This window comes from Pleurodeles waltl, chromosome 5 (genome assembly GCF_031143425.1).
Source record: "Pleurodeles waltl isolate 20211129_DDA chromosome 5, aPleWal1.hap1.20221129, whole genome shotgun sequence".
Lineage (NCBI taxonomy): Eukaryota > Metazoa > Chordata > Amphibia > Caudata > Salamandridae > Pleurodeles > Pleurodeles waltl.
In genome coordinates this window covers 11,876,955-11,888,620 of record NC_090444.1, presented here as the reverse complement: position 1 = coordinate 11,888,620, position 11,666 = coordinate 11,876,955, and the positions used below count along the sequence as shown (strand labels likewise).

The 11,666-nt window shown below is 46.8% G+C and overlaps 1 protein-coding gene across 4 annotated transcripts in view; it reads right to left on the bottom strand.

Annotated features, from left to right (window-relative positions):
• Positions 1-3,304: 3,304 nt before the first annotated feature.
• Positions 3,305-11,666, bottom strand: part of LOC138295261 (zinc finger protein 420-like) — a 58,240-nt gene continuing 49,878 nt past the window's right edge. For 2 of the 4 annotated variants that reach the window (XM_069233456.1, XM_069233455.1), the window contains exon 2: positions 3,305-10,237. In XM_069233456.1, coding sequence (XP_069089557.1) covers positions 8,271-9,821 — 1,551 coding nt within the window. In that variant the 5' untranslated portion in view covers positions 9,822-10,237 and the 3' untranslated portion in view covers positions 3,305-8,270. The remainder of the gene's footprint in view (positions 10,238-11,666) is intronic. The other 2 variants (XM_069233454.1, XM_069233453.1) reach the window with 1 other exon arrangement.

Sequence of the window (11,666 nt, the reverse complement as noted above, 5' to 3'; positions counted from 1 at the left end):
GCTCAGGCAAACATAGGCACCACACATCCCACAGGCACTCACACAAGCATCACCCACATACAGACACAGCAACATCCACTGCCTCCACTGTGTCCCCCTCCTCGTCGTCTCCCTCCTCCCTCCCAGTGTCGTCTACACTCTCACCTGCATGCACTACCACTACAGCCACTAGGACTCGCACCAGAACACCCAGCACCACACCCCGCTCACCTGCACTCACCACCCCCACTACCTTTTACATGTCCCCTGTGTCCTCTCCCAGTGTGTCTGTGACGCCCCCTCCCAAAGTACACAAACGCAGGCACACACACACACCCAACATCTATCCACCTCACGGCAGCCTCCAGAACATGCACCTGCACCCAAATCATCAAAAGTTACACCTCCTACAACCACCTCCTCTTCCTCCACTCCCAGACCCCCTCCAGCAACCCGTCCCAGTGTTCGTCAGAAACTTTTCCTGAGCAACGTTGACCTCTTTCCCACCCCCCCCTCCAATTCATAGGTCCCGTAGTAGCTCCTCAGCCAAAAAAAGTCCGGTACCAGTGGTGCCTGTTAGAGGTATGTGGAGTGTACCGGGCACCAGGGCAGCCAGTGTGACACGGAGCCAAACACAGCCAGCCCCCCCCCTGTGACGCACCAGAAGTTGGACATTGCCCGACAGGAGAGGGTGAAGACTCCTGCCGGCAAAGCCGCTCACAAGGGTCCCGGGGGGAGTGTCGAGTCAGCTGTGACTCCTCCCAATGTGGGGAAGGGGCAGAAGAAGTCGCCAAAGTCTGGGAAGAGCAGCATGGCGGAGAAGGCCGCCATCATCCCCGCTGCCCAGGACGCCACCGCCGGCCCCATCGTCACTGGTCCGGAGACCACCGCCAGAGTCAGTGCCCAGGAGGGCAGCACAATCGTCACTGGTCCGGAGACCACCGCCAGAGTCAGTGCCCAGGAGGGCAGCACAATCGTCACTGGTCAGGAGACCACCACCAGAGTCAGTGCCCAGGTTGGCAGCACAATCGTCACTGGTCCGGAGACCACTGCCAGAGTCAGTGCCCAGGAGGGCAGCACAATCGTCACTGGTCCGGAGACCACCGCCAGAGTCAGTGCCCAGGAGGGCCCCAGCAGCCACAGCCCCGCTGGGCAATGAGGGACCACCATGGCACACACCGCTGCACAGGTCAGAGACAGCAAAGTCAAGCACTGCTGAACAGGGCAAGCACCGCTGAACAGGGCAAAGACCGCCATGGCAAGCGCTGCTGAACAGTGCAAGCACCACTGAACAGGGCAAAGACCACCATGGCAAGCACCGCTGAACAGGTCAGAAACTGCAAAGTCAAGCACCGCTGAACAGGGCAAAGACCGCCATGGCAAGCACCGCTAAACAGGGCAAGCACCGCCAACTCATGAATCGTTAGCCCATGTGCGGCAGGGGCATTGACGGAATTGGGACCGTCACAGGGAGCGTGATGCACTCTGGGCACCAGTCCCCCTCCAGAACCAGTGGAGAACAGCATCCACTACCTGAGTCCTTAACAGGATGAAGCACTCTGGGCACCAGTCCCCCTCCAGAACCAGTGGAGAACAGCATCCACTACCTGAGTCCTTAACAGGATGAAGCTCTCTGGGCACCAGTCCCCCTCCGGAACCAGTGGAGAACAGCATACACTACCTGAGTCCTTAACAGGATGAAGCACTCTGGGCACAAATCCCCCTCCGGAACCAGTAGAGAACAGCATCCACTACCTGAGTCCTTAACAGGATGAAGCACTCTGGACACAAAGCCCCCTCCAGAACCAGTGGAGACTGTTATCCACTTGAGAGTCTGTGGCTTCGCACTCCCCAGGATGGTACAGTGGGCAACCCACCCACTGCAGAGACTTGAGAGACTGTGGCTTTGCACTCCCCAGGATGGTACAGTGGGCATGGAGCCCCGTCGTGGATCTGGTGTGGTGCTGTCATCCGGCTGAGGTGCCCCCCCTTCCTTTCCCCCTGAGGTGCCTGTTGTATTTCTATCTGATGCCCCTGCAGTGTTCTCTCTGTTTCTGGACAGGTATCGTGTGTGGGCCTCGCCCATGCATTTTGGGCAAAGTGGTCCATGGACATTGAATGGTGCATACCTGCACTACTAATCATGATGTATATTTTTGGAATGTGTATATGTTTGGAGATTCATTGGTGTGTGTGTTGTAGTGTGCGAGGGTCGTGGTGGGGGTGTTGCTTGTGTGTGTCCCTGACTTTTGCCTCTCCCCCTCCCCTATGTCTTAGGTGCAGTACTCACCGTTGTCTTCGGCGCTGGCGTTGCTGATGTTCGTAGAGGACCAGGAACACTATTGCAGGGAGTATTTGGGTTCCGGCTCCATGGTCCCCTCCTTCCTCGTGGAGTGTGTTAAGGTGAGCGTTTTCCCATTGAAATGGCTGTTTCCGCCGTGTTTTTATCCACGGTGAATCCGCCCCGGAAAAGGTGGCGGATTGGCCTGTTGTAATACTGTGGGCGGTACTTTGTCTTCCGCCTGTCTGTTGGCGGTGACCGCCGCGCTGCTTGTCTGTACCGCCATGGCGGTCGAAGTGTTAAAGTGGCTGTCTATGTTGGCGGTTTCCGCCACGGTCACAATTCCCTTTTTTTCCGCCAGCCTGTTTGCGGTATTACCGCAGCTTTAACACCATCCGCCAGGGTTGTAATGACCCCCAAAATGTCAACGATAAACAGTAAGAACATAAGATAGTAGACAACACACAATGGGGGTCATTACGACCTCAGCGGTCTTTTCAAAAGACCGCTGAGGCCACGGGTGACAGAATACCGCCATTGCTGGCGTTATTTCTGTCTCCCTGTTATGACATTTCCGCTGGGCCAGCGGACGGTAACAGTGTTACCGTCCACTGGCCCAGCAGAAATGTCACATCAACATTGCAGCCGGCTCGTAATAGAGCCCGCGGCAATGCTGATGTGCAGCGGGTGCAGTAGCACCCGTCGTGCATTTCACTGCCCGAAATTCGGGAAGTGAAATGCGCGACGGGGCTATGCCTGGGGTCCCCTGCACTGCCCATGCCAAGTGCATGGGCAGTGCAGGGGCCCCCAGGGGCACCCCCAGTCCCCTTACCGCCAGCCTTTCCATGGCGGTGTGTATCGCCATGGACAGGCCGGCGGTCGGGGACTCATAATCCCCAGGGCAGCGGTGCTTGCACCGCTGCCCTGGGGATTATGACCGCCAGGCGGAATCCTGGCGGGAAAGTGGAGGGGCCGTGGCAATGGCAATTCCGCCACGGTCATATTTGCTGGCGGAACACCTCCAGCCTGTTGGCGGTGTTACCGCCAACATACCACCGGCCGACAGGGTCGTAATGACCCCTAGTGCCCCCAAAACTGTGGATACGAGCCCTAGTGGGCCCTGCAGAACAAATCCTACATAAATTAGTAAATAGGCAGAGCCAGATCTCATCATTAAGAAGCCAAAATAGTCCATATACCACAGTAGACTGGGAACAGGCAAAGAAATCTGGCTGTTGCTTTGTGTAACATCTGCATTCTGTCGAAGTTTCATGCTCTCTGGAGTTTGCACATTGTCACCTCTGTGGGAAAGGGAAAAGTTGTCCTGGGACCTTTCTGTTCCTTTGTTTCACATTTTGTTCAGGTATTTCATTCCCCCTATTTCTGTGTGCAGGTGTGGATTTTTGTTGACGTAGCAACTGATGACTTTGTCAAATGAAAGACTTTCCAATCAGTACTTCTTAAACCCTGGTAGTCTTTTCATGCCTCAGAGTGTCTGGTAGGAAATGCTCTTTCACATTTATAATATTGAAATGGCTTCTCCCTAGTGTATTCTTTCTGATCAATAGTAAGCTATTTCTTTGTAAAGGATGACTTGTCACACTGAAGACAGATACAGTTTCTCCCTGGAATGCATGTAGACACATTAGGTTCCTCCTGTAAAAAAAATGCTTTGCAGGAAAAGGTTGTATCTGCCAATATGACTATCTGATCAGCACCTGGTCACATTGATTGCATCAGTTACTTCCCAGCATGGATTTTTCGATTTTGCATTAATAGTCCCTTTGTAATGATTGCTTTGTCACATTCAGTATATTCGTAATGACTTTCCATGTTTGTATTAACGTTGCAAAGGATGCCTTGCTACATTGAGTGCAGTGATATGCATTCTCCATCATCATGACTTTCTCCTTTATCTTGACTTACTGTTGTATCAGCAGGGCCTTGCAGATAAATAAATTGTCACATTCAGTACATTTATATGGTTCTTCCCCAGGGTGGAGTGTCTGATGGTACATTGGCTGTGCCCTTCTTATAAATGCCTTGTCACTTTCTGTACATTCATATGGTTACTTCATTAAATACACTTTGCCATTCTACAGGAGCTCACCCCAGGTTCTGCCATGCCACCTCGGACTTCATCGCCCAGCTCGCCACAGCCTCTGAACACGACATATTCTTAGCAGATCTCAACTTCCACATGGACAACCTTAAAGATGACAGCACTGACAACCTTATAGAAGGCATGAGCAACATCAGCCTCCACAAACTAGTTACTGACCCAACACACATCACAAGGCACACGTTTGACCCCCATCTTCACCTCCAGTGAAATAATTAATTAACACCACGTCACAGAACTCACCTGGACTGACCACTCCATCGTCCACTTCATCATCACAGGGCACAACGCCACGGAAACCAAAGCCAAACCACACAAGGCACCTCAGCACAACTAGAAGACTGTCTCAGAGGATAACGGAAACAACACACTCCATGCCAACCGGCTGAACATAGTTCCCAACCTGAAACAGGACATCAGGAATTCCTCGGACTGGATCACAGACTGCGTTGACGGTCACCCCACCAAGTCGACCAAGATCAGAAGATCCTCAAAGACTGTCAACTGGTTTACCCTGTAACTTCAGAACTCTAAATGAGAATGTCATTGGCTAGAAAGAAGATGGTGCACCAGTAAGGATCCAGAGCAGTACACCTCTTTCAGGACATCGATCAACCAGAACCCCCTCCTCCTTAAAGAAGCAAAGAAAAGCGCACTCACACGCCAAATAGGGAACCAGCTCAAATCACAGCAAGGAACTCTTTTTGCCATCATTATGGAATTTAGCAACCACTGAGAATATCATCAATCCCTCCCAGGATATGTACTACACACTCACAGACTACTTTCACAACAAGATCATAGTCATCTACAGGGGCTTCGAACCTCAGCTCTCTGCCAATGACAGCCTCAACAGCCTCACACACTCTGACACTAACCCTGATCTCAGACTCACTACCTGGAACCTCCTCTCCATGAAAGATACCACCCCATCATGAACTCCATGCACTCTGCAGCACCCACCGAACCATGCCCCCACCTTATCTTCAATCTCAGGAGCAAGACGATCAGCTAGATCACAAACTTCCTGACCACATCCATCACCATGGGCTCCTTCGTGGAACAGTGGAAACACAAAGAAGTGAAACTCTTCCTGAAAAACCCTTTGGCAGACCCAGAACAACTTAGGAACTACCGACCAATATCTGCTCTCGTTCCCGGCCAAAGTCCTCAAGACGACGATCAACAGTCAGTTGACTAGACACCTGGAGCACAACAACCTCCTGAACTCCTCCCAGTCCAGCTTTCAAACCAATCACAGCACTGATACTGTCCTGATAGCAGCTGATGACAACATCCGAGCCCTCTTGGACCTTGGTGAGACTGCTGCCCTCATCCTCCTCGACTTCTCGGCCACCTTCGACGCGGTCTCCCACCAAATCCTGATCAACAGACCCCACCACATCAGAATCAAAGGAGATGCCCTCAAATGGATCACCTCCAACCTTACCGGAAGAATTCAGAAAATCTGATTTCCTCCCTACTCCTTGAAGCCCAAGAACATCATCTGTGGCATCCCACAAAGATCCTCCCTCAGCTCCACCCTCTTCAACACTTGCATGACCCCCCAGCCCCAGCCAACATCATCAAATCACCCGGGCTGAAGATCATCTCCTATGCCGACAACACCCACCTCATTCATTCTTTGTCAGAAACCTCACCACCTCCAGAGGCAACTTCTATAGGTGCATGGCCAATGTCGCCGATTAGCTTAAGCGCAACTGCCTCAAACTGAACACAGACAAGACGGAAGTCTTCATCTTCGGTAACTATGTCTCTCCTTGAAGCGACACATGGCAGAAATTGGACCCTCCCTCACCCCTATCAACCACACCTGTAACCTCAGCATTGTCCTGGACACCAAGCTCCCCATTAAGAAGCAAATCAACACAATCTCCACCACCTGCTTCCTCATACTGCACATGCTCCACAAGATCGTCAGATGGCTCCCCGCCAGCACCAGACAAATAATCACCCAGGCCCTTGTGATCAGCGGGTTTGACTACAAGAATACTCTGTACGTAGGGTTAACCGCTCACCTCCAGTGACGACTGCAGACAAAACAGAACTCAGCAACAAGGCTAGTCCTCGACCTCCCGAAGCAGACCTACATCACGCCTCACCTCAGGAAACTCCACTGTCTCCCAGTCCAGAAGAGATGCAAGTTCAGGATACTACCCACGGTTACAAGGCACTCCACAAGGAAGGACTGGCCTATATCAACAAATGCTTATTCTTTCACCAGACACCTGCATTGCGCCTCCTTCTTCCTCACTTACACTCCTAGAGTCAGACACAGTAAGCACAGTGGTGTTTTGCTTTCCTTATCTTATGACCGAGCTGACAAAACTTCTCTGGAATGCACTTCTTAGTTTAAAGAAGACATTTATTATTACTTCAGCACAAGGTTTCTGAGAGACGCGATTAGTAAGTTGGAAGCACACGTTTAAAAGTAGACACAGCAATGAAAGGAAAATATATCAAAGTACTTCTCAATTGCAATGTAAATTATAGCATAACTTCTAAGCAAAAAATAAAAGTCAAAATTCTTCACCGTAGGGCCTATCACTGCTCGTCATCTTTCTCATGCCTGCAAGTTGATGACTCCTGTTCAACTACGAGAAAGAGATTTTCCACCCAAACGGGAGGTCAGGCAGCTGACGTCCGCTGCTGACTGAAGTCTTGGAAACTTCCCCCTTGCTGTTGCCCAGGGACACCGTTTTATAATTAAAAAAGCCTGCTAACAGGCCCTTTCCTCTAATAGTCAAAACATGCAGAATTGGGAAGAAAACAAGCCATCAGAGATTGGCCAGATCTCCTAAACCTCGCTCCTTCCCAAGGCTGAGCAGCAAGGAAAACACAAAATATATGCCCTATTATCACGCTAGGGTTTGGTGTGAACACAATATGAAAAACACAGCTTGGTCTACCATGTGGAAAAACACAGCCCATCTGCAATGTCTCAACTGCAATGTCGAACTCCATGATAAAGCCAATAGGCAGCTAAACTGAATACAGAATGTAATGTCTAATGCCACGTTAAAGCTAATAGGCAGCTAACCTAAATACCAAATGTAATGTCTAATGCCACGTTAATGTCAATAGGCAGCTAAACTGAATACAACATGTAATGTGCTACTGATGAACATTGAGCAACTAATATGCGCAGTGGTGAAACACAAAGTCAGTGGTCAAACACAATTAATGGCATAACAAGTGGCTTCTTCTTCTCCCACCTGGTCACAAAGATCTGTAACAAACTTCCCCTGCACCTTGGATCCACCTCATCATTGCACCTGTTCAGGAAAGGACTCAAAACTTGGATGTTCAATTCATTAGTCCTTCCGGACACCAGCTCCTCCCCCAGTGCCTTGAGACCCTTGCGGGTGACTTGCCATGCTTAATAAATACCTATTGACTGATTCTGCACATTCATATAGATTTTCCCTAATGTGGACTTTCTGATGTTGTTTTAACTCCCCCTTTCTAATAAATGCCTCGCCACGGTCAGTGGAGTCTTCAGGGTGGACTTTTGATGTTGCATTAACTCTATTTCTTATGATTGCATTGTCACATTCAGAACATTTATATAGTTTCTCCTCCATGTAAACATTATGTCATTTAAAATTTTGTTTTGTATAAAATCCCTAGTCACATTCTGTACATTAAAATGGTTTCTCCCCAGTGTGGATTTTTTGATGCTACATTAGCTTATATTTCCTGCAGACTTTATAACATTCTGTGCGTACTTAGGATTTCTCTCCATGTGGATTTTCTGATGTTGCTTTGTGAGATTCAATACATTGATATGGTCTCTCCCCGGTGTGGACTTTCTGATGTTGTTTTAGGTTCTCATTTATTCTAAATGCCTTGTCACATTCAGAGCAGTTAAATGGTCTCTGTATAGTGTGGACTTTCTGATGTTGCTTTAGCATTCCATTTGTTATAAATCCCTTCTTGATATGGTCTCTTCCCAGTGTGAATTTTCTGATGTTGCTTTAGACCTCCATTTGTAATAAATAGTTTGTCACATTCTGTACACTTATATGGTTTCTCTCCAGTGTGGGTTTTCTGATGTCGCTTTTGATTTTCATTAGTTAAAAATGCTTTCTCACATTCTGTACATTCATAGGGTTTCTCTCCAGTGTGGATTTTCTGATGTTTCTTTAGCTCCCATTTTGTTATAAATGCTTTGTCACATTCTGTACATTGATATGGTTTCTCCCCAGTGTGGATTTTCAGATGTCGCTTTAGATTTCTATTTACAGTAAATGCTTTGTCACATTCTGTACATTGATATGGTTTCTTCCCAGTGTGGATTTTCTGATGTTGTTTTAGCTTTCCATTACAAATAAATGCTTTGTCACATTCAGAGCATTCATAGGGTTTCTCCCCAGTGTGGATTTTCTGATGTCGTTTTAGCTTTCCATTACAAATAAATGCTTTGTCACATTCAGAGCATTCATAGGGTTTCTCCCCAGTGTGGATTTTCTGATGTTGTTTTAGCTTTCCATTACAAATAAATGCTTTCTCACATTCTGTACATTGATATGGTTTCTCCTCAGAGTGGAATTTCTGATGTAGCTTTAGACCTCCATTTGTAATAAATGCTTTGTCACATTCTGTGCATTGATATGGTTTTTCACCAGTGTGAATTTTCTCATGTTGCTTTAGGTCTCTATTTGTTATAAATGCTTTGTCACATTCTGTACATTGATATGGTTTCTCCCCAGTGTGGATTTTCTGATGTTTCTTTAGATCTCCATTAGTTACAAATGCTTTGTCACATTCAGAGCATTCATAGGGTTTCTCCCCAGTGTGGATTTCCTGATGTGGCTTTAGTGCTTCATTTGTAATAAATGCTTTGCCACATTCTGTACACTGATATGGTTTTTCACCAGTGTGAATTTTCTCATGTCGCTTTAGCGCTCCATTTGTTATAAATGCCTTGTCACATTCAGAGCATTTATATGGTCTCTCCCCAGTGTGGATTTTGCGATGTTGCTTTAGCTCTTTATTTGTGATAAATGCTTTAACACACTCTTTACACTTATATGGTTTCTCCCCAGTGTGGACTTTCTGATGTCGCTTTAGATCTCCATTTGTTATAAATGCTTTGTCACACTCAGTACATTTATATGGTCTCTCCCCAGTGTGGATTTTCCGATGTTGCTTTAGCTCTTTATTTGTGATAAATGCTTTGTCACACTCAGTACCTTCGTAGGGTTTCTCCCCAGTGTGGATCTTCTGGTGTCGCAATACTTGTCGATTGGTAGTAAAAGCCTTGTTGCATTCTGTACATTTGTACGGGTTCTCCCCAGTGTGGATTTGTTGATGAAGCTTTAGCATTGGCTTCCTTCCGAACACTTTATTACATTCTGTACATTTATGTGGTTTCTCCTCTACGTGGACACTCTGATGCTGCATTAGGTCTTTCATTACAAAGAACACCTTTCCACACTCAGTCCATCGATATGGTGTTTCTCCAGTATGAAGTTTCTGATGTCGCACTTGCTCTTTCTCCGACTAATAAATGTGTTGTCACATTCTAGATATTCATACGGTTTCTCTCCTGTGTGTTCTTTCTGATACCAGGTTAGCTCTTCCTTCGTGATGAGCACCTCATCAGACTTGCTTCAGTATGTCAGTGTGCTATGTCTTCAATGACTATCATCTGATGCCTAAGAGCCAAGTGCAGGCCTCATTGGGCAGGTTGGGTTTTCTGTGGAAGACGACTTTGGCGAGGCATTAGCCTTGAAGGGAAGAGATTTTGAGGTATTCTGTTTGTACATCACTTCCTACATAAGTAAAGCTTAATGTCTTTAAATTTTCATTTATTAATCAATTTATTTCACCTGTTAAAATAAGAAAAAGAAACACTGAATAAGCTTAAATGCAGAATCCACCACAAAAATCTATTGGCATTTAATGAGACATTTAATTGTCCATATAGACAAGTACGCTGAAGAAATTCTAGATTACACTTTCAATGTAAAGATGCAAAAGGCAGAGAGTAAGGGCATATGATCCTTTCGTGATCTCCTTCTAGCGAGGAGTGTGGACTCAAGGAGTAACCAAGATACCAGAGAAGGTTCAACGTTCAGTGAGTAAGACCCTCTCCCCAACACACTACAATGTTAAATCCATAGCGACAAGATGTCTCCCTTCTTATCAATGGAATGCTTCCTATTATCACACGGCCTAACACATAATACAAGATGGAGCCTTTTCAGTGAATGGACCATGCAACAGAGAGCAATAATGGCAGGAAACATAAGCAACTGCTGCAAGGGAGCCCTTTATACTATCAGAGAGCCTGGGATAGGACCCGGGCAGGTAATCTGAGCATCTTCTACATAGTGTAACTCCAGAGATCTGAGGCTCAGAGCAGAGCTACACAAAGAAAAGGAGGTTTACAACCATTTTAAGCACACATTGGGAAAGTACATAACATCAGATAAAAGTAAAACAAAAGGTGCATTGATGTGGATACTGTTGAATCATCCAGTAGGCATGCAGATGTTTATCCACAAATGTGCACACCTGCAGAATGACGAATGCACCACTTTCCGTTTTTTGTCTGAAGTTAGGCAAGCCCTTTTATTTTGTAAAAATTACATGTACAACATACGCAAATGGGCTTTCAGCTCTCCATCCATTGGTCTGCTGTTGTGCCATTTACATTTTGCTTCCACCCACTACAGAATACGGCACGGGGTTCTGAGTCCGCCTACTTCAGCCACTGACTAACTTCACTTTGTGTGACTGCATTTTACTCTTCCAAAAGGAGGTAGTCCCTTCAGTGCCAGTGTTTTGGTTTGTACTTAATAATTACGTTAGTGCTGCCTTTGTGTTTAGAGGTTCGTGTGATAGCAGGACGCTTTCTACCAGCTCTTCACAGCACAGGGCACATTCCACATTTATCAGTTTCTGCCTCCTGACAATGATGCTGTAAATTCCTTTTGGAGCTCCCTTTGTGTATTCGATTGCTGCTATATTAGAGTTTATCAGAAGGTGTCCATTTGCATCTATTCTTTATAAAGTAAGTCACTTTTTAGAATGTACCCAGTGAAGTACATGTATACCTGCAATCCTGTATGTGTTTTAATTGAAGACTATTGCTGTGCTTATAAACCAGCTAAATCTCGCTAGTTTGCTTTCACTGCTTGTTTGTCGTGCTTATATAGATATTTAACTATTATATTCAATGCAGTCAACCATCCAGCGTTACTGGAGACACTCAATAACCGCACCGGTATCAATGGTAATATCCTGAGATCAATC